This window comes from Drosophila elegans, unplaced genomic scaffold (assembly GCF_018152505.1).
Source record: "Drosophila elegans isolate 14027-0461.03 unplaced genomic scaffold, ASM1815250v1 contig_397, whole genome shotgun sequence".
NCBI lineage: Eukaryota > Metazoa > Arthropoda > Insecta > Diptera > Drosophilidae > Drosophila > Drosophila elegans.
Genome location: NW_024545782.1, coordinates 2,718,975 through 2,746,135, shown reverse-complemented (window position 1 = coordinate 2,746,135; position 27,161 = coordinate 2,718,975). Strand labels below are relative to the sequence as shown.

Genomic DNA, 27,161 nt, shown 5'->3' with positions numbered 1-27,161 from the left:
GCGTACCATTCGGTAATGGAGTCCGTGCTCAAAAGCGTCATATTCAGGCTCGATGGCCATCATCTATCATTCGTTGGCCAGGTCTCAAAGAGCAAGCCACACAATGTCGACGCAAACCAAGGCACTTAGTCCACATAGTCCTGCCACAACATGGTGCTCATGGAGAGCTACTTCTTTTGTGCCTCGGTTCGTCTGGGTGTCCTGGTCATTTGCACCGCTGCTGCCGTAAGTTTTGAACGTAATATTTGAGTCAATTGCAGCTAAGCCAAACTACTTTTATACGTGTCCAGCTGAAAAGCACCCTAATCATGTGGCTAATATTCAGCGATGGAACATCATTCCTCTTTGGACTGTTTCGCATACTGGAAACTCATTATAAGACTAGCACTATTATCAAGGAATCGGCTACCTGGGTGGAACGATGTGAGTTGAATGCAGCCATGACAAGTTTTAACTTTCTGGTCGACCCTTTACTTCATTTCCTCCGTCCGCATTTTGCGATGTACTTTCAAATTTAACATTAGCAAATGAACATAAAAATCTTCAAGGTAAAGGTATTGAAAAAAACATTTTAACATTTTTAGCCACAGTTAAAAATTGTACTTGAATAGTATGAAAGTAAAATGTTGTACCGCCATAGCGAAGTTCTCAGGAAGTTAATAATAAAAAAACCAAACTGGTTACCAACAATTTTCTAAATTGAGCCACTTTAAAGTTAATAAACAACTATAAGATGCTATGTGAGTGTTCAGCCGTCAAAAAATTTATTTTGTTTTGAGAAAACCTAGTTTGCTAGGAAAACTTTAAAGCTTAATTAAAAGTTAACGAGTAAGTTCTCAGTGCCATTATAACTTCATTGTTTTTAAAATATTTTCTTATAATGTATAGTCATATAATTTTCCCTAATTTATAAAAAAGCTATTTTTTAAGTAATTCCTTATAAATAATTAGCGACAATTTTTCCTCCTTTAACTTAAAAACACTTTGTTATAAGATTTCCCTCACCAAATTTTAAACTGAACTCTGAACATTAGAGAAGTTAAACAGAAGAACGGTGGGCTGCCCTTAAAAATGTTGCTTAAAGTGTAAAAACTTAAAAAGAAATAAAAGTTTTTGCGATAATTACAAAACTTAGGTATTTAATTATTATTTGATTATTATTTGACCTTTTTAACAATAACATTATTAACTGTTTGACGACGTATATCACGTGTCTGTTGCTTTAATAGTTTAGAAGCTTAGTGTACAAAGATAAACTTTTTCTAGCTAGACTAGACAACACATCGTAAAATAACCTATTTTTCTAACGTCCTGCCCAACATATCAAAAATTTTTGTAGAATCCTAAAAGAAAAGCCCTTCATGTTTTTTAGCCCACAAACAGAGGCTAAAAAATTTTGATATTCAAATATATAAAACAAAAAAATATATTTTTTGAAAAACTTTCGGCCAGCCGAAGTTCATATACCCTTGCAGCTATTGCAAAATTAGATATTTTTGAAGTCATTAAAATTATGATTTACTTGCGTGTATATTTAAAGGCATTTGAGCTATGATGATTTGCAGCTTAATTATTCAATAGTTCCTATGGCAGTTATATGATACCGTTTTCCGATTTTAATAAAATTAAAAGCGTAATTCCGAATTTTCAAATAATTAAACAATCAAAAAAAATTTCTAACATTTTTTATTTTTATTTTATTTTTTATTGTTCCCATGGGAGCTTTTATGTTTCAGTCGTCCGATTTTGATGAAATTTAAACCGTAATTGTGAAATATTTAACCATTACTATATGTCGAAAAAATAAAAAAAAATATTTAATTTAACAGCAAAGTTATAATGGGAGCTATATGCTATGGGAGCTATATGCTATGGGAGCTATATGCTATAGTCGTCTGATTTTGATGAAATTTAAACCTTAATTCTGAAATATTTAACCATTACTAAAAAAAATTTAAACATAGCAAAGTTATATTTTTTTTAAATTTTTTTTTCCGATTACATAATTGGTGTTACATTTTCCGGTACATTTTAACTCCTTTAAAAATTACTGTTATATTTCCAAAATAGCAGCTCTCCCGTCTACTTGAACTAAATTTTTTCGTGAAAAATTTAAAAATAAATGCTTTATTGAAACATATTTCCTCCTAATTTTATTAATTTACCAACAGATCCAAAAGAGCTGATGATGTTTTTCCAACTTTACAGCATTTGTCATATTGTAACTTGCATATTGGCAGCCCATGGAGCATACAAGGTAAGGCATTCTATGGAAGTTGGGTTGTGAGTGCAGTACTGAGAGGCTGTAACTCTCCCATTTCGATGTAGAGTAAATGTTAAAACGTACAACATAAAATAAATGATAAAATCTAAAGCTTTTAATAAAAATTAGATACTGCTGGGTGCAAATCAAACCTTTAACTCTACAAATATATTTTTTTATTTTAAATGCGATTATCTTAAGCTCTTTCGCTGCTTGTGGTGTTGTCAAAGCATCTACAATTTTCGGGAGGAATTTGTTTTTTGAAACTAACAGCTGAGTAACGAGTATTTTCGGAACTTGTTTTAACTGACTGATATTTTTTCCTTGTCCGCAGCTCAAAAAGTACCACGTTATTCCCCTGGCGGTGTTGGAGTTCTTTTACACAGTCCAAGTAGTTGTGTTTACTGTTATATCCCTTCGGATAGCCAGACATATCGTACCCCTGGCTACCTTAATTCTGATAACACTCGGTCTGACATTTTATGCAAGTAAGAATCAGAATCGCACAACAACATCGTTGATAAAAAATTTTGTTTTCAGTGCTTGTGGCCTATGATACGTTGCTCTTGATTGCTTTTGTGCAAATTATGTTTCTGGTGTGGAGTGAACGGTACCAGAGAATTTACGGCGCCGACCCGCTGAGTCCCAACACAAATGGAATGCCTCACAAAGAAATGGCACCAAGTTATCCGATCCCACAACAACCAATAATTATTTATGTTATGCCCATAGCAGGACAAAAATTGTGGGACAATCCGCAGTCGAAATGGTGGCAGGACAAAATAACCGATAAGGACATCATACAAAAACAGCCTCATGAAGTCTCGTCTGATTTTTTCCAGAGGCAAGAGCTTATATCGAACGTTTTGTTACGCAACGCTATTAATGAAGATTATTCGCACAAGGAAAGAGTTACACTTTAAAAGAAATGGTAGTATCCTCTCATTGATTTCTCCATTAGTGTGTTGAAACCTTCTGATCAATATAATAGAAGGTTTGATCAAAAAGTATTATGTTGTTATGTTATGTTACTTAAATAAGAATTAAGAAATAAGCAAAAATCGATTCCTAATTGCCGAGCTTGTCAGCATAAATAAATGGGTAAAAACTTAACGCAACAAAGCAATCAAAAATCGAAATACGTAGCCCGCGAAAATTCAAAATTCGCGATACTTTATGAACAATCCTCGTAATACCTTCTACAAAGGCTTATAAAAATAAGGCTGCCGCAGAGTTTTTATGTGTAAATAAAGTAAAAAAGAGTTATACAAAATAAAAAGCAATGTCGCAAAGCATTTATGTTTAGTCTTATTATTCCTCTTGAACTATTTATTTTTGAGTCGTTGAAGTGTTCCTTCAGAGAATTGTACTTTTCTGCTTCATAATCAACTTTGTACTAAGATGTTATGAGAACTAACATCTCAAAACTTAAGCTATATAACAAATTAACTAAATAACAAAAAGCTAAAGCTAAGAATAATACTCCTTTATCGGCTGAATGAGCCTGATGTCACGTCGTGCAGGCAGAGTTTTGTCCGAACAGCACTCGATACTCGGGCTCGATTTTGTCCTTGATAAATTTTGTCATCTCCTTCGCAAATTTGAGACGAGAAGAATCACTTTTGGTGAATTTTTTGATCCCTGGACTGTGCACTAGGAATGCCGGACTTAAAACGTGGTATTCGTAGCCCAATAGGCACATGGCATAGTTCTGAAATTAAGCGAAAATGTTTGTTAGCGAAGAGTTCTAAATGTAACTAAGTTATTTATTATATTGTGTACTTATACAGAATAATAAAAGGTTATTTGATGCAAGGTATGTAATATGAATATGGACAATTATCTATATTAGGTCAAAATTAGGGTAAAAGGGCAAAGCAGTGAAATAAACATTTCCGACCCTATAAATTTGCAGCTCAATTATTCGATAGTTCCTACGGCAGCTATATGATATCGTTTTACGAGTTTAATGAAATAAAAAGCGTAGTTCTGAAATGTTAAATTATTAAGTTAAAAAAAAAATTTTTTTTAAAATTACAAAATAGAAAAGTTACAATTAAAAAAAATTAATATTTTTGTTCTTTCCATGGGAGTCAGTCTTATTAGGAGAGTGGATCTAGCCATGTCCGTCTGGCCGTCCGTCCGTCTGTTAGTTTGTCTGTCAGCGTGATGAATGAAATTTTCCCAAAACATAGTTTTCTATTCAAGGTATATAGCTATATTACTTGGAACGGAACGGAAAAATAGATGTACACCGATATATAGGGATTGTTTTCTTATTTAAAAATTACGGTTTTAATTTTATAATTGTGCAAAAGGAAGTATCGAAAAAGTCATCGGAAAATCGACACAGCTTCATTGTTTTTCAACATATACATACGTATATAAATTGAAATAAGTCGACTTGTAAAATATTTTATTTATATAATAGCTGCAAGGTCGACTCTCTTAGTAATCAGCAACATAAAAACTTTCGTCACTGCGATGCATTTATAGACTGAAGTTGTAATACCATCTGGCAAGGGGGTTATATCGCAAACAATGTTACAAAGGCATTCTCTGTGGAGGCCTCCAGGTCTCCAAGGAACTTCTACCCACCTGTATGCGCTTGTTCGACCTTCCCTCCCAGGAAACCCGCTCGTCAAACAGTGGCTCCGTGTTGTCGCTCACGTAGAATGGCTCCCAGGCACGGAACTTGTTTTTCCGCAGGGTTTTGCTGAACAACTGCAGCCGATCTCCGCTGTAAGTTTGATTGAGCCACTCCTGTTGCCTGGGAATCATGTGGCAAGTGCGACACAGGTTCCAGTGGAACACCTGTGCCTGCTGGTTGCGATAGAGGGTCAGCAGCTCAGCCTTGTCGGCGGGCACTTGGACTCCCGCCTCGACCTCGAAGACGGGCAGGGGAAACACCCTTCTCGGCTGCCGGGGGTCCAGGGCCAGGACTCTGTGGTCACTGGCCACCATGTCCAGGAACTGATCCACAAAGCCCAGACTGGGATACAGTTCGATGTCGCAGGCGAAGATGAAGTGTGTGTTGGCCGCCTGCCTGGCTATGTTTCTGCCCACGTTGATGGGGTAAGTGAGATTGGCCCTGGCCTTGTAGCTCTCGCTGCGAGGGACCAGGGTGTAGGGCGGCGGAACCGGCGATCCATTGGCCTGGGTGCAGCTGGGCGCCACTCCCAGGACCTCTGCCTCGTCATGTGGCACGTAGTCGGGCATGTGCTGGTGGGAGAAGTACACGTGGAAGGTGGCCCAGTCCCTGATGATCTCGCTGCCCGGCAGACAGTTTCGGACATACCGAATCGCATCCAGAGTGGCATTCAGATCGTATCCAGGCGCATGGATGGCGAAGCTCACGGGAGCACGCCAACTGCAAATTAAACGCGAAATTATCACAAATAATGTTTGATCGGTATAAAACAAGAAAAGGAGCTATAATAAAATAGTTGTCCTTTGTACCACACTGAGGCAAAATTTGTTGCCTCTCGAAGGGTTCACACATGGTTGTCAGAACTGCTAAATCTTTACTTTACACCATACTGCTAAAATAAGTTGTTCTGTTGTTGGGTGGCCTTGTACCTCCAGATGCCACTTGGCTACTGAGCAAATCTCATAACAAAACACTCAACAAAACACTTATCACAACGCATAGCAAAACACTTAAAAAAATGCATACTGGCAGAAAGATACCAGAAAAAAAATATTCGACTCTATTTTCAACCCTTCAAAAGATTGCTACGCAGTGAAAACGACATTTCCGCCTCTATAAAGTATTTATATTCTTGATCATCATCGTCCGTTTCTACGCAAACTAGTCTCTCAGTTTTGAAGTTATCAGCATGAAACTTTACTAAAAGTTGTCTTTCTATTGCAGGTAGTATATAAGTCGGAAAGAGCTCGATTGGATTCTTATGGGAACAATCGGAAGAGTAAATGAAAAAAATTATAACTTTGCTGTCTTTTAATGTTTCGTGTTATAGTATTGATTAAATATTTCAAAATTACGATTTAAATTTCATTAAAATCTGCCGACTATAACATGGGAAAATGTAACATCTCTATTTTTTAAATTTTTTCTTAAGTTCTTTTGAACATAGTAATGGTTTACAGTTTCAGCATTACACTTTTAATTTTATTTCATATAACTGCAACAGGAATTGATCTAAAATTCGTTACGACCTTAATGTTTTTAAGCATAAACGCTTTTAAATTGAAATTAAGATGTTCTAAGGAATATTTAATCTTGCAAATAGCTGCAATGGTGTATAAACTTCGGCTTGCCGTGCTTATAAATAACTTTAACCTCTTTTCCCTTTGGACCTTAATCAGTACAAACGAGTAGGCCTTCCAATAATAAAGTCGTAGTGCTTGACCAGTATTGTAGGATGGTATAGTAAATAGAAGTCATTACATAATACTTTAAAATGATTTTTAGCCATGATTCCGACTAATGGAATAAAAGTCAAGCAATACGTAATCGATAATGTGAGTGGTACTAATCAAGGGGTTCAACCTGTCAACATGATAACCAACTTTTATTGCAGAACACTTACCGTAAGACCACCGTTTCAAGATTGTCGAAGAAGGTGTAGTCCCCGTTTGTGGTGTACGTTACAGACTCGGCGCAGCCCACATGACGACTCCTTCGGCCAATGACCAGGTTCTGGAGCAGCCAGAACTCCCCATGCTGCAGTCTCTGGAACTTGAGGGATCGATTCCGGCACTTCAGCAACAGCTGCAGGTCTTTGGTGCGGGGAGAGTCCTCCCGCCTGGGAATCTTCGATGGTTCCACATTCACCAGCTGGAATGCAGCGTGTAAAGCTGGCGACCCCTGCGGTTTCGGGCCATCGGATTTGGGTGTGTGGACAAGCTTATGAGCCTGCTGCAAGTTGCCCCAAATGAGCATAAGGGCTAGACCGAGTAGTAGAAGAACGCACAGAAGACGGACATGTCTTCTGTTGCAAGAGCTTTTCGAGGCCATGCTAAGTTTTGGACCTCGAGTAATGGGTTTCTTTGTTCACAATCCACCATGAGCTATGAAGCTATAAGCAAAAAAATATTCCGAACAACATTAATACACTTTCGTTGATGGGAATATGTAGTGAACTGAATTCAGAAGGCGAAAGCAGAAGAGCTGTTGGTTGGTTAGGTTTACTAATTTACCTTACTCATTGTATAATCCCTAATTATTATTTTACTCATCTGATAAAATCACACAAAAGTGCTGTCGATGGTCTATAATGTTCTGACCATGGGGTTGACCAGAAATGAAGAGGAATACCTTTTTTCACGTGGTAAAAATGAACTTGATTTATATTCGCTGATAAAAACAAACTCGTTTAGGGATACAAATGTAATTTAGTGATTTGGCAAATCCTAGCTTTGTTGCTCAAGCAATTTGTAGTTATAACAAAAAAATGGTTTATTTTTATTAAAAATTAAATTATTAAACACCAAAAAAAAACTAGAAACTAAGAAATCAGTTTGTTTATAGATGCGTAACTGCTTAACATTTTGGAAAGTATCGAAATAAAATGTTGCATATTAAAGTAATAATAACGAAACGTTAAATTTAAAACTCGTCGGCTTAGATATATTGAACAACAAGGTATTATGGAACTTTTCCCCAACTTAATACTTACATCGTTGTTCACTAGTCTATTGATTTAAAAAAAATTAATTTGTGTAACTTGAGCAGATATTAATATTAATTATTTTAGTTCACATTTGCCTTTAAAAGTATAGGTTAGCACATTAGCACGAAATTGGTTGTAAAGTGCTCCGATAACTTTTGTAGTTGCGACATTTCCAGTACCATTAGGATTTGTAAAATAAAATTAAAGAGAATTTTCACTTTTACACGAAAACAAAATGTATTTTTAAGTTGTGCAATGATATAACATTTTGACGTGATTAAGAATAATCTTCCAAAATCTACTGTAAATAAATTTGTTAAGACACAGCTATCCTAGACTTTTTTCACTACAAGCAACATAAAATAGTCATGTCGGCAGAGCATTTACCATTCACGATGTTGCAACATACATTTAATTTATTTAAAGGAAATAAGTAAATAACTAGAAACACTCGGCAACAGTTACCACGATCAATGGCGAATGATTAGAGGAGACTAAAGTTGACTAAGAAATCGAACCTGCACGAAGCGAAGATAAGTATGTACGATAATCTTATCCATCCACTTATCAGGCCAGAATCGCTGTCATCATATCGATTTATTAGCCACAATCAATTGATAACGCTACTGTAAGTGGGCCAACTGTTTTTGACAAAAGTGGTCGGATAATTGGCTAAATCTGGTGCGCTTTTTACCCTTTCAGAAGGTATTTAAATTTCAGTCAGCAGTTTGCAACGCAGTGAAGGAAACCTATAAAGTATATATATTACTGATCAGCATCACTAGGAGAGTCGATCTAGCAATGTCCGTCTGTCCGTTCGTCCGTCCGTTCCTACGCAAACTAGTCCCTCAGTTTTAAAGCTATCTGCAAGAAACTTTCCCAAAAGTTGTCTTTATATTGCAGGTAGTATATAAGTCGGAACAAGCGGGATCGGACTATAGCATATAGCTCCCATAGGAACAATCGAATGAATATTAAAAAATTATAACTTTTCTGTTTTTCATTTTTTTTAGTTCTTTGACATATAGTAATGGTTAAATATTTCAAAATTACGGTTCAAATTTCATCAAAATCGGAGGACTATAGCATATAGCATATGGAAACAATAAAATTTTTTTTTAATGTAACTTTTCTATTTTTTAGTTTTTTTATTTATTTTTTTTTTGACTTATTAATAATTTGACAGTTCAGAATTACGCTTTTAATTTTATTAAATTCGGAAAACGATATCATAAAGCTGTCATAGGAATTATCGAATAATTGAGCTGCAATGTTTTTAAAAATATACGCAAGTAAATCATATTTTAATGTTTTGAAGAATATTGCATATTTTTGCAATAGCTGCAAAGGTATATGAACTTCGTCTTGCCCAAGTTAGCTTCGTTCTTGTGAACGTTAAGTTTAAACTAAGTTGTTTTGTTTATTATATTGTATTTATACCGCTAATTTTAACGTTTAAAGGCTTTCAGTTGTTACCTTTAAATGTTAAAAAAAAGATCGTATACATTTAAGCCTCGCCTCCATAGAATGAGCAAAATTGTACTTTTAAAATACAGTTTTGCCCATTAATATATCGGCCACGGTGGTATTTTATCGAATGGTATTTTTTTCACCCAATTCCATCTAGTATTTTTATTCTAGTATTCTTCACTCATTGCTCATTGGAATCGTCATATGTTTGTCCTACACGCGCTTACGTCAAATCGTATAGCTTAAAATAAAATTTGCAATGAATATGGCCAGCAATTTAGTGTCATAAGCCCATTACTTGCCACTCGCTCTCTTTCATAGCTGACGAACGGGTTTCGTCGATCTGAGTTCTAGGCTTTTAATAAATAAAGCCTTTAAGGCAGCCTTTGCAAGCTCACATATATAGTCAGTGCAAACATTTCGGATAAATAAATGTTTTAAGTTATGCGGAGGTTAACCTTGCTAAAAATTGTAATTTTTGTAAGCTTGTTAGTTTTTAATTCCAAACAAAATAAAAAAAACGTAGTTTTCCTTCTGGCAGAAGCATAGACTCTCGTCTGCCTAGTGTGAACGGCAGTTCGGCGTCATTGCGATGGTCCGATGTGGATAGGTGTAACTAGGCTATAATGGTCAGGTCATACGATATTAATACGATATACATTCTGCCCAGCTATGGTAATCGATAGTTTTTAACGATTGTGTTCAGGCAAGTGAAATAGCCCAAGTCCCATCCCTATTATCAATGCGGCGTTTTGTTTACGGAATTTTGCAAACAAATTGCTAAAACGATGTCGGACAACGAGTACGAGCGCTTCGAAATCACGGACTACGATCTGGACAATGAGTTCAACATGAACCGGCCTCGTGGACGCCACAGCAGACACCAACAGATCTACGGTGAGTAGCGCAGTGGAAAGTAAGTTGTGGCCAGATTTGGTTAGTAAACAGACCACTATTCGCAGGCATTTGGGCCGACGACAGCGAGGAGGAGAGCGGCGGCGAGGCCGGGGGGCGGGGGCGGCAGGAGGGGCCGGTCCGCTCGGAAGCCCAAGGACTACACCATGCCCGTCAACTTTGTGGCCGGCGGCATTCAGCAGGCGGGCAAAAAGAGCAAGAAATCGACCCTAAAAGCGGAGGATGAGGAAGGCGGCGGGGCTGGAGCGGATCAGGAAGAGCAGAGCGACGACTCCGCCGCCAGCGGAGTCCGTGCCGCTTTTGGCCAGAGTGAGCCGGACAGCTCGAACAGCTCGGCGGAGGAGGAGCGACCATCGCTGAGTCGGAAACCGGCCAACGCCAGTTCCACCTTCCAGCACCGCTCGCACATCGCCGGCGAGCGGAACGTGGGCGCCTGGGAGCAGCACACGCGCGGCATCGGTGCCAAGCTGCTCCTCCAGATGGGCTATGAGCCGGGCAAGGGACTGGGCAAGGACCTGCAGGGCATCTCGCAGCCGGTGCAGGCTCATGTGCGCAAGGGCAGAGGTGCCATCGGTGCCTATGGACCCGAGACAGCCGCCAGCGTGGGCGGCCAGGCTGCCAAGAGCATCAAGATGGACGAGGACGTGCGCGAGGCCAAGGAGTTCAAGGAGCAGCTAAACAAGTGGCGCAAGGGATCGACCGCGACTGGGACTGGATCCGATCCGCAGGAGCGGCAGGGCAAGGCAGGGCGCTATTACTACAAGTCCGTGGAGGAGGTGATCGCCAAGGGCAACACCTCGAGCCATCTGCTCTCACAGAAGCTGAGCAAGAAGCTGGGCAACGTGCCGGTGATCGACATGACGGGTCCCGAACGGCGCGTCCTAAGTGGCTATCATGCTTTGGGCCAGGCCAAAATAACGCCGGAGGAGACGCTCTACGATGCTGAACCCACGGAGAAGGGTGTGGCCGCCGTTGGCGTGTTCGCCATGCCCGAACTGACGCACAATCTGCAGCTGCTGGTTAGCCAGTGCGAGCAGCAGATCATCGCCATCGACAACCAGGAGCGCGAGTGCGCCAGCCAGCAGGCAGCGCTGGAGAGCGAGCACCGCAAGCTGGAGGAGATCGTCCTGCTGGAGCGCAATCACATTCGCACGCTGGAGGAGTCACTGGACCGAGTGGAGCGCCTCAGCGAGAATCCGGACTTGACCTTACCCCACGCGGAGCGACTCTTTCGCGAGCTCCTCGAGGACTACACAGCCGAGTTCCAGGAGTTCGGCCTGGCCGATCTGGCGGCGGGCGTAATAGCGCCGCTCCTCAAGCGCGAACTGCTGCACTGGCGACCGCTGGAGCAGCCGACGGAGCCGCTGCAGCTGGTCAAGAAGTGGCGCTCGATGCTGCAGCAAGGAGAGCCGCCGGAGCAGCAACCGCGCAACGTCTTCGATCCGTACTCCTCGCTGATCTGGGCCGGAGTGATGCCCTCATTTCGGGCCAGCGCTGCCGCCTGGCAACCCAAGGAGCATCCGGCCATGGCCGCCCTGCTGGATGCGTGGGCTCCCCTGCTGCCCAGCTGGGTGCTGGACTCGGTGCTGGAGCAGTTGGTGCTGCCGCGCCTGGCCGCCGGCGTCCAGGACTGGGATCCGCTCACCGACACCGTGCCCATCGACAGCTGGGTGCTGCCGTGGCACGCGATACTGGGCAGCAAGCTGGAGGAGGCCGTCTATCCGCAGATCCGCTGCAAATTGGGCGTGGCGCTGCGCGCCTGGTCGCCGCAGGATCGCTCCGCTCGGGCCATGCTCACGCCCTGGCAGCAGGCCTTTCCCGCCGAGGAGATGCAGGAGTTTCTGCAGCGGCACATCGTGCCCAAGCTGCAGGCCACACTGGCCGACTTTGTCATCAATCCGCTGCATCAGGATCTGGAGTTGTGGCACCAAGTCTGGGAGTGGCACACGCTCATCGAGCCCATCTACATGGCCCAGCTGCTGGACAGGCACTTCTTCCCGCGCTGGATGCAGGTGCTCGTGGTCTGGCTAAACCAGTCGCCCGACTACGCCGAGATATCGCGTTGGTACACCGGCTGGAAGGGAATGCTGAGTGAGGCGATCCTACGTGAGCCCAGCGTCAAGGAGCATCTGCGTCGGGCCCTGGAAATGATGCATCGCGCCAGCGATGCCCTGCTGCAGCCCACTGTCTCGGCCACGCCCCCGCCGCCAGTGCCGCCCGCCCCCGTGCTGATGATGGACCTCATCCATCCGCCCGCCCAGCTGGAGTTCAAGGAGCTCGTCTCGCAGCAGTGCGCCGACCTGGGCATCATCTTTGCCCCTCTTCCGGGGAGACGTGAGATGGGCAAGCAGGTGAGTGGAAATGGGTTTCTGAGGAGCGTATCCTCCCATGCTAATTGCCATCTTTCGATTCTCGATTCTCATTCGCAGATCTATCGCGTGGGAAAGCTCTTTTGCTACATCGATCGCCACGTCTGCATGGTCAGCGATGGAAGCTTCAGCAACTGGCAGCCGTTGGCACTCAATCACCTGATAGAACGCTCCCAAACTGGAATCCTCTAAACGGATAGAATCGAAAATGTAGAGAGATGCATAATAGAAAATGGTTAAGAAGACTCTTCAGTGCGTTTGCTAAGGTGTTAAGCCAACTTTGGCCGTTCGAAAGTGTGAAGCGTTCGTGTTTCGAGTATGTGCATATATATTCCGGCGACCATTGGTTCAAAAAAGACCATGCTAATACAAAATTAATTAAGCAAAGTAAAAAAAAACTATTTTCAATCGTTAGTCTATTACATAGGTCGGAATTAGAAAGATCAGACGACTTTAACTAATAGCTGTCTTAGGCAAAATGCTTAAAGAAACGTAAGACTTTGTTGTATATATATATATAAATCGTTCGTTAAAATCGTTCCATTTTTTCAATTGTTTCTCACAAAGAGAATTAAAAACATTTTTCATTATTTTTTGTTCACATTTTTAAGGATATCTTTTTTAAAAAAAAAACAAAAAGATTTTATTTCATCTTTTAATAACACAAAAATTAAAATAAGTAATTTCCCGTGGACAAAATAATAGAAACTTTAAAAACACAGTATTTTTTCAATTGTTTAAACTGTATGAGTGATTTGTTTTATATTTAGTACTACACTATACGAAGCAACTAAATTTACAGATTGGAACAAAATTGGTGATTACTGGCACACCACTCTGTTTTTTGTAATTTTTCACACAATTCATTCTTTTATTCGGACTTAAGAATAAAGAATTCTTCTTTAAGGACCCCTTAAAAGTTTTAAATTAAATCTTGGAGCAAAATATTAATTCTTTTGTCCTGGGAAAACTTTTTAATCAGAGCTTACTCGCGTTTAAGGTGATTATCCTGTCTAAGCTCCTACTTTAAATCCCTGTCTTACTCATAATTTGTTCTTAGATTCAGAATTGTTTGCTGTCTAGCATGATTTTGCCTCTAACATTTGAAAATGAGTTCTTGTGTGTTTCTAAAAAAAACGCTGCGTCCTGGTTGACATTATTTCAGCCTTTGTAGAGATAGGAAAAAAATCAAACAAATTCTTCATTAGAATAGATGCCGTCGTCGACTTGAAAAAAAAAGGTTTTTTTTTACCAATATTTTCGACCTTTTCGAATATTTTAAAAATACTTATAATCAGTCGAGGCAGACACGATACCAAATAGATACCAAATTTCAAAGGAATCGGTTCAATAGAACTTGAAACATAATGTTAACCACCTCAGAAAAAATAAGTTTACAGAAAAACGCTTTTAAAGTTTAGGAAACATTTGTAAGGACTCGGATGCCGCGTCACAAAATAAATCGAATTTTTAAAAATCTTGTAAGGATTATATTTTTAAAAGTAATATGCAACAAAGAAAATTAATTTTTTCCAATTTCTAGACCAGAATACCCCCTTAAGCAACAGAAAACTGAAATCATCAATGATTTTAGAGGCCCTTGCATTAAAAAATGGGTCTGTTTTGATTTTAGTAATTGAAAGTTCGTGAAACATTATAGATGTCGGTTTGATTCTGCCTTCACTCTTCGACGCCTTGGTAAAATGATACCCAAAAAACAATGTTTTCATTAGCAGGGCATTCATTTAAATCTATAGTATATTGTTTAACTTTCTGTTTTCCTTTTAATTTGATTATTTTTATTTTAATAGCTCTGCAGTTCACTTCGAGACCCATTTTTAATTTAAACTTGTATTTGAAAAAGGATTTTCACCAAATTTGAAATTGTTTGCTTAATTTACCCAAAAGTACTTTAACTAAACCTTTATTTTTGAAATAAACCTTTTATTTTGAAATAAACTGCAATTCCGGTGTTAATCGGTCGAGTTTCCTTTTTTTATTTTCCATCCCATGGGATTAGCGATTAATTTAAAACACACTGCAAGAAATAAAGTAATAAGCGACTGAAAAAGGAAAAGAAGTATGGATATTAGTGCTCTACGTATATTATTTTATTATTATTATTATTATTATAATATTTTTGCCGCCACTGAAAATATACCCGTTAACTTTAATATAGTCGTTAAAAATAATAATATTATGAAAATTTTGGGTACAGTCCTTAAACATTAAATTAACTTAAAATTTGAATTTAAATAGTTACGTTAACAGTAAATCAACAGAATTCTGTTCAATTATGTAGCGAATACACCCTCCCCATTCAGCAGATACACTCTCCACATGTAGTGGAGACACCCTCCGCAGGTATCGATGGAAGCTCAAAGACGATATATTTTCCCACCTCTAGCGAGAAAACCTAAATTTCTGTAAGGAAAACGTTGTACCTTAACATTTATGTTATCATCGAAATTCAAAACGGTCGTTTTTGTAACAGCAATATTAAATCGCCGTTTTCCTAACAGAGTAGAGATGGAAAAACATCGATGGTGCTCCGCCAAACATCGATTAGATCGATGTTTTTAAAGCATCGATGGCATCGATGTGGCATCGATATTCCTCCAGCTGACTCGAGAACGCGACGGAAAATAGAAATAAACCGATTCAGAACGCGTTAAGTTCGTGCGCCGCACGGAAAATCAAAACAAATACTCAACTCAACTCAACTCAAGGCGAGGCGAGGCGTAAACAGCGCTGCCAACTGAAACTTGCACAATGCAATAAGAACGGCGATTAGTTCCAATGGACCAAAATTAATTAGGCGCTAAGCCAAAGCAAATAAATTGAAACCGCGTGTCTTTCGTTCGCTTCCCCCGCTCTTTTCGCTGCACTCCTCCCACCATTCGCCCAATGCAGTTGTGAGTGCGTGTGTTCTCCTCAATTCAATGAATTCGGCAAGCAGTGCAATTAAAACGCAAATAAAACAAAAGTGAATTTACCACGTGCGCCGCTTTCTTGCGTCTTTAAGTTCAGTTGTAGCTGCCTTTCGTTTTGTTTTGCTGCCGTCTCCCTCTAACGGTTATCTCTGCTGAAATTACCGGCGCTCGAAAAACCGCTGGATTAGGACTTATTAACGGAACACCCACACAAATACAACACAATGGTGCAGGTCAGTAATAGCTCAAACTTTGGATAAAAAAAAAACCTCTAATAAAAGGATGAATAAACGCAATAAACGCAACTATACTGGGATTTGTTTTCTGCGCAGTCAGTCGAAAGTAGAGTTTTATTAATTTGTTTTACGGTGCCCGTCATAACTTTAAAAGTACTGCAAAGATGGTTTTGAAATTGTAAACACTATTTATGTACATAAGCTACTAGGTAACGTCGTTTTGTTAAACATCTTTGGTTTTACTAAAAGAAATGAACAGTTATTTTCATATAATAATAAAATTTAAATCTGCATATTTTGGGCAAATAGATAAATAACGATTTAATTTTGAACATGTATTCAATTTTTTTTCCGATACGCTTTAGAGTGATTGCTGTCATTGCTGAACAGAATAACAGAATATGCTTAAAATGGATTTTATAAATTCATTTTAACTGTTTATAAAAAAGAATCATAATGTGATATTTTTACATGAATAAAGCCTATTCACCCCTAAAACTTTCTAGCGATTAAACTGAACTATACATTTTATTTAGTAGTCAGAAACCAGGAGTATTTTTGCATTGATTTATGTAACCGGAAAATAGTAATATAATTTATAAATTATACTCTGGGTTGTAATGGAAATGTTTTATAAATATAAGTCTTTCCGCATGTAGGAATCGAACATGCGTATTCTAAGCTCCTAGCTACTAATTTTTAGTTACCTAACCTGTGTATTACAAAAAAATTAATGTTTTTATTTTTTAAACGGTAAAAAAAAGAAGTACGATAGGAACTAGTAACATCTTTACTTAATAGACTGCAAATAATATCTATATATTTTAAGGAAAAAGGAATGATTTGGTTGGTAAATCACTCGGGTTTAGCAAAAGGCTAAAGTTTAAAATTATTTAATTGCTGAACATTTTGGGTTGCCAAATTAGTATATATATTGGCGTTTGCTTAATTTAAATCCATAACTAAAAAACCAAATCCAATTCAGAAACGAATATCCCACCAACAAACCCTAATTTTTTCAATACAAATAAAACAAGTCAGGTTTCTTATATTATGATATTCCACCCTGTCACTGACCTTTTAACGCCATCGTGCACAACCCCATAATCCTAGAACGGGACACCAGAACTGAAATGCACTTTTTAGCGACCATCCCGAGTCGATTCGCGCCTCACCACCCAACTCAAGCCAAACATAACCCACCCAAAAATCCAATACAACCCCCACCTGGTTGCACTTTCCCGAGTGGGAATCAACCACCAAAACAGGGAAGATTCAAAAAATATTCCAAACTTCGAGAGGAATAGGAAAAATGGGCAACAGTCGTTTTCCGATATCGACAAACCAGCTCATCTACGAATATAATGCTTACCAAACTGCGGATTTAGTTCCATTTTTACTCCAAAAATTAAGGCAAACTAAGAGGAAGCTAAAATTTAATCGGCTAAATAAGGTTGGTGCCTAGAGAAATCTTTTAGGACCTGTAATTCTTTTGTCGTATTAAAATTGCAAAACATTTCTTTCACCATTTTTTTCAAAAACCCATTAGTTTGGCAGGATTTACAAAAAATTATGGTTTAGCGCAGTTTGCCTAAATAGAAAAGTTACAAATTTAAAGAGGGTTTCAAAAACCATCTACGATTTTTTATATAACTCCTGAGTTTTGGTAAGAAAATTTTCGTTCCTCTGCTGTTTAATTGATAAATAATATATAATTTTTTAATTTCATTCAACAATCCGATTAAGAACAGGAAAGGAAGCAAGATATTGCTAAAATTAAATGTTCCTAAAATCATTGAAATTTCGATTTATATGCGTATATGTTTAACAACATTGGAGCTATGATGATTTACAGCTCAATTATTCGATAGTTCATATGACAGCTATATGATATCGTTCTTCGATTTGAGTAGAAAATATAACTTTGATGTTTTTTAATATATATATTTTTAATGTCCTTAGATATAGAGTAATGGTTCATCATTCTAGAATTTCGTCTTAAAGGATCCAGATCAAAAGAATAATAAAAATAAAAAAAAAGTTTCCTTATTTTAAATTTTTTTTTAGTTCTTTCAATTTTATTTAAGTTGGAAAACGATGTCAAATAGCTGTCATATAATAGATCGAATAATTGAGCTGAAAATCATCATAGCTTATATTTATTTATGTATTTCATATATTTATATTTCTTTATTCTAGCAATTCATATTGATTCATTTATATACATATATATTTATATTACAATGTGATTTTTAAAGACATTATTTAAAGTTGAATTTTGGGAGTTTAAAGTTAAAAAACTAGAGCTCTGTTATCTTGTATTTTATGATACCCGTTACTCAGCCAATAAACTTCAACCTAAGTATTTCCCCTAGAAAACAATCAAAGTTTAGGTGGCGCCATCTGTCGAACTGCATAGCCAACACTAGAAGCTAAGAGCGTGCAGCACCCCCACCCCCGATAACAGTTCTGTAATTCTCTCTATCTCATCTGCTAGCAGCGGCAGAACAGCGGCCGATCAATGGCTAAGCGGCGGCAGAGAACTTTATAAACCCCATAACTTCTTAAATAATAGCTCGTATTTAAACATTTTTGGGTCTGATAGATATGACTGAAACGCACACACAACAATCAACACCAACCTTCTAACATGTCTCAGAGTGACAGTACATACTTTCACGATACGTGGCTTCGTTTTTAAATAAACTTGCGCCGCTAAGGAAACACTAGAATCTTCATGCCAAATCCCAAATCTCTAGCTTTTATAGTTTCCGAGATCTCGTCGTTCATACAGACGGACAGACAGACAGAAGGACATGGCTAGATCGACTCGGCTATTGATCCTGAGTCAGAATATATATACTTTATGGGGTCGGAAACGCTTCCTTCTACCTGTCACATACATTTTAACGAATACAATACCCCCTTTTACTCTAAGAGTAACGTTTGTAAAAATAAGCAAGGCCATTATCGTTGTTCCGCAATTTGGATTCACCCCAGTGGTACCCTGTAATTGGGCTTGTGTGGAGAGTCAGAGCATGGATAGTCACCTGCAGCCGTTTCCCCCGCTAAATGAGTGAAGTTCCACTTTTCGAATTGAAATGCGTTTTGCGCCTGCCCCGTCCAACTGTCCGCCCGGGTCCTCCGCCCACTCGCCACTCCTCCCCTGCAGCACCACCTCGTCCGCCTCCACCCCCATGGTCGTCAAAGCGCTTTTTACCCATTTGCCTTTGCATTTGCCGATGCCCGGGCCGACGAACAGGTCCTTGGTCCTTGCATGGGGTTGTGGGTGGTTCCACTGCGCTTTGCACTGTGCTTGGCCTGCGTTCAATAGCCAAAGCGAACGAATATTTCTGACGTTTGACCAAACTTTGTTGTTGTTCCAGTTGCTGCAGCTGCAACTACAGGCTCCTCCGCTTCCGTGGCTAATGGTAAACTGCTAGGGAGGAGGTAATAGGCACATTTGTGCCCCAATCTTCACCGTCCAATCCCTTCCGTCCTGGTGCATGCAGCCTAGTCTCTTATTTTCTAGCTCCATGCGCCAACGAATGTCAAAAGCACAAAAATTTCAACGAGGATAACAGAAACGGGCGCATGCTAATCAGCACAATTAAGTTAAAAGCAGTAGGGATGCTTTTGCCTGGGTGTGTGCTGTGACGACTGCAACTTAAGTTTAGCCAATATCGACTATTAGAAATAGAAATTGCACTTCTTCTTATATGACCCTGTTGTTAATTATGTTGCACACCTAAAAGGCAATTGCCTGAGTTTTGCAGCTATTGCAAAAATTAAATCTTCTTGAAAACATTAAAATTATCATTTACTTGCGTTTATGATTAAAAACATTGAAGCTATGATGATTTGCAGATTAATTATTCGATAGTTCCTATGGCAGCTAAATGATATCGTTTTCCGATTTCAATAAAATTAAAAGCGTAATTCTGAATTGTCAAATTATTAATAAGTCAAAAAGAATTTTGAAAAAATACAAAAATTACGTAATTCTTAAATATTTAACCAATACTATACGTCGAAGAACTATAAAAAAAATTATTTAACAGCAAAGTTATAATTTTTTTCCGACTGCTCCTAGAGACTAGTTTGCGCAGAAACGGACGGACAGACGGACGATGCTGATAAAGAATTTATATACTTTATAGCCTTCAATGCGTTGCAAACTTCTGACTGAATTTATATTTACCTCTGTAAGGGTATAAAAAACGTTGAAAGGTATTTGTAGGGCTTTTAAATTGAATATTTTGTATATTATTAATTTCATTATTATATTTCTTTTTAATCCATCTGTTGGTCGTTTAATCGTGGAAGTAGGTATTATTTTTGATTCGATTTAGTGTGTTTACAACTTCAAAAGTTTGACATTTAGTAAATAACCATTTAAATTTAAACATATAAACATTTAAAACCTATAGAAACGTTTTTTTTTATTTTTTTCCAGTCTGTTGTCTATTCTCATTTATAAGTTTTTTTTTGTAGGTTCACATGATCTGCCCGCTTAAATGCACCGAAATCTTGGAATTAGTCTTGGCCTGCTATGCATTTTTTTTTTACTTGTTTTTGCATGCCTCTTCGGTATCCACCGACTTCCCCAAAAAGGATACATTCTCAGGCCTTAGTGGCCTGCCTCCCTTTGAATTCCATTCTAATGTGTTAAAATAGGTTTCGCTAAGCTTAATGATCGTCAAGGCTGCCCGTGGTGCTTGCAAAGTTTGGGTTGCGGTATAAAATGTTCATCGAACTCCTGGAGGAGGAAAAAGTCTCTGGACACTCCTTCCTGTTTCTGTTAAGCGTCAACCGAAGGCGTCTGTTGAGGCAGTTCCACGTGGAGGATCGACTGAGAATATTTGAAACGGTGCAGCACTCACAGTTAGAGGCCCTGTTATTCTCCTCGCCCAGACGCTCCCGCTCCTCAAGTCGACGACGAATCTTCGAGCTGTTTAAACTTCTATTTCCTTGGGTTGAACAATGGTCAGGACCATGACATCTTTTTCTTTGTGATAAAATTTGGTGAAAATCAGAGCGAGGGTCGCCCAAGTGACTGCCACCGCTCAGAAACCTGGCAAATTGCTGCGGCTGCTGGCGCACAGTGTCGCGCAAATCCCCTTCAGCTCGCAGCTCCTCCTCCTCGCTGAGCAGCGAGCTAGCTTTTGGGGGCACAAACCGTCGTTGGTGGCGAACGTATTGGGTCCTCAGCCAGCGCAGTAGCCACCAGAGTTCCGGCCAGGGCAGCATCACCGTAAGGCAGACCCATCCGAAGCCCCTGTGATCGGAGGCAGTGAGGATCAGCCAGTAGGCGGTGATCCTCAGCAGGCGGCGGTGAAGGCAGCGCAGCAGAGGGCGCCGCCACAGGGAACTGAATCTCTGGCAGGTGGACTGGAGCGCCCAGGCACCACCCACCAACGCCAGGACCATCACAGTAGGCTTCTCTTCGAGTACCTGCTTAAAGTTCCCCTTGAGCGGACTCAGTCGCAGGGGTCGTCCACCGCCAGATGCCAATAGGGCAATTCCGACCACGACCACGCCCGCCAGATGGGCGCCCAAGGCCGCAGCCGAGCAGTAGAGACAGAGCAGCGAGTCCGCCAGGTGCGGGCAGCTCAGCCACAAGACGAAGCCGAAGGTAAACTGCGCCACCCGCTCAAGGTCGCAGCGGACGACTTTCAGCGTGAGGACGAACGGGTGGTCCGTGTAGATGCCATAACAGCCGTGGCTGTGGGCGGCCAGCGTGACCATTCGGTGCTCCTCAGCCGAAAGCCCCAGCGGTTTTCCCTCGTAGCACTCTGTTCGCTTGTCATGTGCCTGGTAGACTTCCTGCACGGTGGCCCCTTTATACTGACTGTACTCTGCACCAGCGGCGATCTGCAGGTGCAAGCGGCTGCTCCGGAACACGTTCCACACAGTTAGGGCTACGGGGCGCTGACAGTAGACATGGACGCGGTTCTGGACGTACAGCATTTTAAGGAGCGTCTGGCCATCCTGGATGTGCGGCTCGTCAGGACGCAGATACGTTACCAATTGGTCTTGAAAGGCGTCAAACAGGCTGGCGGTCGAGGGCACCTGATGCAGCACGATGAGAACGGAAGCGAGAAGTGGCACCCACATTGGAGGTACCTCGTACGTGTCTGGTTCAGTGGTTTTTCAAATTTTACGTTTCCGATAACTATCAAGTTGTGTAACTTGAGTCTAGAGAATGTACATATTTGTTAAAATAATAAGGGCCAACTAAATGCCATCAGATGGCAAATATGTTTGGTTACAATAACTCAGCTTTTTACCATGAGCTATACGTAATCATTTTGTGTTATATTAGATTTCTATGATAGAAATGGACATTCGTCTTCAAGATAACTAAACAATGTTTCCCAAATTCTATACAAAACTATATTCTCTTCTTTTAAAAATTGTTTACGACAGATTTATATTTGACATGAGCTTGATTGAATTTGTTGTTTTGTTGTGAACTACTCGAGCTGAGCTGCTTCAAACAAGTTTACTGAATCGTATTTCAAAACAGGAGTAGTTACTTGACCATTTCATGATTTCATGACATATGTTTCTAAAGCCATAGACAGATCAAGGTCTAGCTCGGAGCTAACTTTAAACTCAACTCGTTCAGCGCTCTAGTTGGGGGCATTATTTTATCCTTGTGGAGAGAATCTAGAGTAATATAGATTTATGTCAACAATTAAGTCGCCTGATCCGATATGTTATACAGCGTTAAAACAGAACCCAACAGCGAAACAGAAAATATGAGATTCATGTACTCATGTACCGTTGATGTACCAAATTTTGGAAGTGTTTCCTAGGTACCAAAACTATACAGCGTTAAAACAGAACTCAAACGCGAAATAGAAAATATGAGATTCATGTACCCATGTACGGTTTATGTACCAACTTTCTGCAAAGTGTCTCCTAGGTACTAAAATTCCATAGTGTGTAGTAAGCGATAAATGAGAAATATTTGCCTAGGAAATATGTACTGAGTTTTTTTCAGAGCAATCGTGTCGAATCCTTTGTGCCCCATTTTCCTTCAGTATTCAGTTGTCATTCCTTTTATAGTTCGTTCGTTCCACTTTTTTGCATTTCCATAGCGACTGTTTTGCATCTGGACATGTTGCGTGTGAGCTGGTGACTGACTTCGGACCCCGAGAACTTACTACTACGAAGGACATGGGGTATAAAAACTCACTACGAGTGTGTACTACCACCAAACCTTGTTTTTTTTGTTGCCAAAAGTCAGGGACAACAAAGAAGGCGGAAGAAATGAAAACTCTGCGCTCGTTCTATCAAAGTGGAAGTCGCGGCCTGAAAAGGATATGAAAGCAAACAAACCCTGGCAAAAAATGAGGAAAGCCTAAAAAAGCTAGGAAGAGCCGGGAAAGGAAACTGGCTAAAAGGAGAAATCCCCGCACAAAGTGGCAAACGGAAAGCAACAACAACAACAGAATGAAAAAGCGACTAAGATGCCAGATATACTCGCTCGCACATGCAAAGAAGAGGAGTGAGCAGAGCAGCATGCTTTTTTGCATTATGGCCAAAAATCGAACTGGAATTTCTGCAATTTTTTCGCCCTGCTATTCCTTGTCGTTGTTGTTGCTTTTCGCCTGCTCTGCTGTGTGGCTATCATTTCGTTCGTTGGGAACGTATCTTGTTTTTTTGGGTGGTGTGGGTGGTGTGTGGGGTGTGGGTAGTATGGGTGCTATGTGGATTTGAGGCGGCCGGTGGACTCATGCATTTTCCGTGTTTCGTATTGTGCGCAAAATAAATTGGTAAACAAGCGATCAGGCCAGAAAGAGATGGGCACACAGAGAGAGAGAGAGAGAGAGAGAGAGAGAGAGAGAGAGAGAGAAAGAGAGCGAGTGGGGAATGTCCTGGTCAATGGCAATACATACACGACATCCCACTCGTACATAGTCCCCAGTGCAATTGTAGTTGTGTGCAGGTACTCGGTTTCCTCTCGTTTTTCCGACAACATTTCAGTGTGTGCGTGTGTGTGTGTGTGTGTGGATGTTTCTCCCTAGACCCATTCACTCCCACTCCCCCCTCGTTCTCTGGTGTATTGCACTTTGTCCCCCAGCTGCCACCCCTCCCCGTGCACGCCCCTTTTTTTATATTTCTGGCCACCGAAATAGGCTGCGTCGCTGTCGCTGCCGCCATTTTCGCCAGCGTCGCCGTCCACGTTTCCATTCGCACCCCCCTTTCCTCCCATCCCCTCACCCAAAACCGCCCCCACCCCTTCGCGCCTTTCCCCCACGCATGTATTGCAGCCCCTGGCGTTTTTTGGGCACTGTCCTTTGTGTACAGTGGGCCAAGCGAACTAGGGCCCAGTCGAAACATATCGAATACCTACTGAACTTCCAGAGGATCTTAGTGTAGCTGTGTTGTTGTATTTTGGCCCCACTAAATAAATGGACAGGATTTGTCATAAAAGGAGCGTTCAAGTGATTTTAGAGAATATGACTTTCCAACCCGAATTAAAATTAATTTTTGGAATTTGAAAGGATGAATTGTTTTTCCCATACCGAGTCAATTTTATCAGACCAATTTTTTAGAGCACCAGTTTTAAAAATATAAAAATTCAAACATTTTCGGAGTTTTTGCAATTTTGGTATGTTTATGGTGCGATCGTATCGACTCTCATTACTACGGTTCATTACTACTCAGACTGCTGTCCAAAGAGATTTGGTTCGATCTGCTTTGCTTGAGAAAAAATAAACAAACAATTCGAGTATAGAACCAATTCTTATTTCAAAAGTATATTCGATGGTTAAACTGACTTCTAGATAGGCCTACGCAGCAAAATTGTATTTAACAAAAAATGCCAAATAACAGTATTCTGAGATATGACATATACCTCTTTTTGGGCAATATCTATTTATTCGGTCAATGTCAATCGACACAGGGAACAGAAATTGTAATTTTAAAATATTTCAGAAATACAAAAATCGGACGATTATAGATATATGATTGGTCAATCGACATAAACTCGTTCCTTTTTACCGAATAAATATATACAACTTTAAAAGTTTTCGAATACGAGCCAGGTTAAAAACAGGATAAAATAAATGATACAATACAGTCAAAGCTGAGTACAAATGGCTATTTGCACAGAGCTAGCAGAGCAACTTTTGAAATTTAAACTTTTTGTTATCTCTAATTTGCCGCCATGTATTATTTTAAAACTATTTTGATTGATTTGTCCTTTTTTCTTATAGGTAAGGAATTAATCAATCTTGTCCACTGCAGTGCACTGTGCAAACCCAATCAGCAGTTGCGCCATATGAAACGATTGAAACACAGCGCGACATTTCTGTTGCTGTTGCCACTACTGCTGTAGCTGCTGTTGCAGCAACCTGATGTAGTTGCTGCTGTTGTTATGTGTGCCAGGCAAAAGGCCAAACGAGACGCATGTGTGGCCAGAGCCCCAGCTGCCTCCTCGTGCTCTGCTCCACGCGGCAGAGTGCAGGACATGGAACTCGGAGCACAGGACATGCAGGACATGCGGTGCGAGCGAGAACAAGAGTCGAAGCCAAACAAAATACTAGCGCGAGTGAATGAAACAAACGAGCCTATGTATAAAGGCCTCCTCTGCACATGAGGGCAGAAACCAAGGCTGCCAGTGTGCGTTTGTGAGGTGGGGGGACATGTGCGTGTGGGTATGGGTGGGTCGAATGGGTGGGTGGGTATGGGTGGGTGGGCTTACGCGTCGGTAGCTAGACCTCAACTGCCTCGAAAGCGGCAAACGCATCGAATGCGCATCGAATCGAAGCCCAACGTTGATTGTATTATATTGGCAGAGTTCAGAGCATTCTCCCCTGGCCCCCTGGCCCCCTGCCCACCTGAATCACCCAATTTCCGCCACCCACTCGCCATAACTCTGGTTGTCCGTCAGACATCAGTTGAACGGCGTGCACTTAAATGCCCAGAGTGCGGCTGATGTGTATCCATGAGATGCTCCCGCTGTAGACAGCCCACATGCAGAAAATTGAATAAACTCCTCAAATCAAATTTTTCTCCATTTTGCCGAGAGAAAGAACTTTGACTGACATGCAGAAGAGTGTGTAGGCGGTGCCATCTGTGTGTATCTTTGCCATTTAAAGGGTCAATGAAATGCAAAAGTCGGCAATGCTTTGGGGTCCCCAATGTAGACCCCATCGAACTGTTTAGCTCTCCAATCTTTATTGTGTCATCTTTCATTTGGAATGCCAGATGGTTTTATTTTCACAATATATTGCCACTCATTCGATGGGAATAGAATAGACTGCTGATTTTTATGGACATTGCTTATGTTAAAATAATGTATCATAATTTTCCATACAAGTACGGAGTGCGTAATAATATTTACCAGATATTTTCAACGTAGAAAGAATAATTCCGACCATGTAAAGCATATATATACACATGGTCATGTACATATATGCAACTATCTGCACAACTAAGCATATTAATATATATTTAAGTTCAATGAATTCAATAGTCTATAATGAATACCGTTCATAACACTTTAAGATTCTCTTTGCTCTAAGTCTGTGCGTTCAAATTTCGCAACCGGTAAAATATCGTTTACATATTTACACTTTTCCCTTAGAATTCGTTTGGTTGTTGTCTCTGGCTGTCTCTTTTCGAATATTTGTGTGTCTGAGTTTGTGTGTTGAGTTTGTTCAACTTGTTTGAAGGTCAAATTACGAGAGCATTTTACTAACTTTTCAACTTGCCGTCCACCCATAGCACATTTAAAGGCAAAAAATGTTTTATGTATATACATAAAATGGGTCAAAAGTTGTAGTCTAGAGAAAGTGTTAATTTGGGGGTTTTGGGAGTGGTGATGATTTGGGGACTTTGTTTTTCCGCTTGTTGATATTGTTTGGCTCTTGTTCCTGGTTAATTTTTAGCTCTTAATTGGTTTTTTAGTCAGCGCTCGACAAAACTTTCAGTTGCCTACTTTCGGGCACCTTGAGCTACTCATCCTAAGTTATTTGTTGTCAAAAAAAGTTGTTTGGGCATCACCAGAAAACTCCGTGTGTAAGTGTGCTAGACAGAAAGATTTACCTAAAAGTTCACTTCCTGTTTTGTGTAAATATTGCAGAATGGAAACATTTTTACATTTGTACATTGGGCTACAAGTCTAATTTTTTGTCCGAAAACCTGGCAGTTCTTTCCCTGGTCAGCAAGGAAGCTAATTATCTTTTAAAAGATTGATTTTTTCGACCAACTAAAAATAAAATCAATATACCAAAATAAGTATTTTTTGTGTAGCTTTTTGAACGGAGCATCAGATCCAAGCAAATTTTTGTGTCATTCGACGCGTTTTTTTAATATTTTTG

At 40.2% G+C, this 27,161-nt stretch overlaps 5 protein-coding genes across 8 annotated transcripts in view; 3 read left to right on the top strand and 2 right to left on the bottom strand.

Annotated features, from left to right (window-relative positions):
• The first annotated feature begins 92 nt into the window (after positions 1–92).
• On the top strand, positions 93–3,186 carry LOC108137773. The gene is made up of 5 exons (XM_017259675.1): positions 93–225; positions 291–423; positions 2,172–2,257; positions 2,598–2,751; positions 2,804–3,186. Exons 1-5 carry the CDS (start codon positions 151–153, stop codon positions 3,184–3,186), a joined length of 831 nt encoding a protein of 276 aa, XP_017115164.1. The 5' UTR covers positions 93–150.
• A 384-nt stretch (positions 3,187–3,570) lies between these two features.
• Positions 3,571–8,381, bottom strand: LOC108137819 (beta-1,4-glucuronyltransferase 1). 3 transcript variants are annotated; one of them, XM_017259741.1, is made up of 4 exons: positions 8,309–8,381; positions 6,817–7,305; positions 4,862–5,633; positions 3,571–3,974 (listed from the first exon to the last, which is right to left on the bottom strand). In XM_017259741.1, exons 2-4 carry the CDS (start codon positions 7,242–7,244, stop codon positions 3,774–3,776), a joined length of 1,401 nt encoding a protein of 466 aa, XP_017115230.1. In that variant the 5' UTR covers positions 7,245–7,305; positions 8,309–8,381; the 3' UTR covers positions 3,571–3,773. The 3 variants fall into 3 exon arrangements, with proteins under 3 accessions (XP_017115230.1, XP_017115228.1, XP_017115231.1); XM_017259739.1 differs by having other exon boundaries at positions 8,287–8,379; XM_017259742.2 differs by lacking the exon at positions 8,309–8,381 and adding an exon at positions 7,906–8,203.
• Positions 8,382–10,086: 1,705 nt separating this feature from the next.
• Positions 10,087–12,898, top strand: LOC108137818 (septin-interacting protein 1). The gene is given in 4 exon segments (XM_017259738.2): positions 10,087–10,266; positions 10,332–10,378; positions 10,380–12,635; positions 12,714–12,898. Coding segments are annotated over 4 exon segments (2,544 nt in total). The 5' UTR covers positions 10,087–10,157; the 3' UTR covers positions 12,846–12,898.
• Positions 12,899–15,267: 2,369 nt separating this feature from the next.
• LOC108137800 (neuroguidin) overlaps positions 15,268–27,161 on the top strand; it is a 55,322-nt gene continuing 43,428 nt past the window's right edge. The window contains exon 1 of the mRNA XM_017259704.2: positions 15,268–15,819. Within this exon, the coding sequence (XP_017115193.1) occupies positions 15,811–15,819 (9 nt within the window). The 5' untranslated portion in view covers positions 15,268–15,810. The remainder of the gene's footprint in view (positions 15,820–27,161) is intronic.
• LOC108137797 lies at positions 20,111–22,371 on the bottom strand. 2 transcript variants are annotated; one of them, XM_017259701.2, is made up of 2 exons: positions 22,113–22,365; positions 20,111–22,020 (listed from the first exon to the last, which is right to left on the bottom strand). In XM_017259701.2, the coding sequence occupies exon 2, from the start codon at positions 21,937–21,939 to the stop codon at positions 20,512–20,514; it is 1,428 nt and encodes a 475-aa protein (XP_017115190.1). In that variant the 5' UTR covers positions 21,940–22,020; positions 22,113–22,365; the 3' UTR covers positions 20,111–20,511. The 2 variants fall into 2 exon arrangements, with proteins under 2 accessions (XP_017115190.1, XP_017115191.1); XM_017259702.2 differs by having other exon boundaries at positions 20,521–20,644; positions 20,706–22,371.

Coding starts and splice junctions, on each gene's coding strand:
- LOC108137773 (XM_017259675.1), top strand. CDS start 151: ATGGTGCTCATGGAGAGCTACTTCTTTTGTGCCTCGGTTCGTCTGGGT. Junction 2,258..2,597: donor CAGCCCATGGAGCATACAAG/GTAAGGCATTCT, acceptor CCTTGTCCGCAG/CTCAAAAAGTACCACGTTAT. Junction 2,752..2,803: donor CGGTCTGACATTTTATGCAA/GTAAGAATCAGA, acceptor TTTTGTTTTCAG/TGCTTGTGGCCTATGATACG.
- LOC108137797 (XM_017259701.2), bottom strand. CDS start 21,939: ATGTGGGTGCCACTTCTCGCTTCCGTTCTCATCGTGCTGCATCAGGTG.
- LOC108137819 (XM_017259741.1), bottom strand. CDS start 7,244: ATGGCCTCGAAAAGCTCTTGCAACAGAAGACATGTCCGTCTTCTGTGC. Junction 5,634..6,816: donor CTTGAAACGGTGGTCTTACG/GTAAGTGTTCTG, acceptor TTTAATTTGCAG/TTGGCGTGCTCCCGTGAGCT. Junction 3,975..4,861: donor GGTCGAACAAGCGCATACAG/GTGGGTAGAAGT, acceptor GCTTAATTTCAG/AACTATGCCATGTGCCTATT.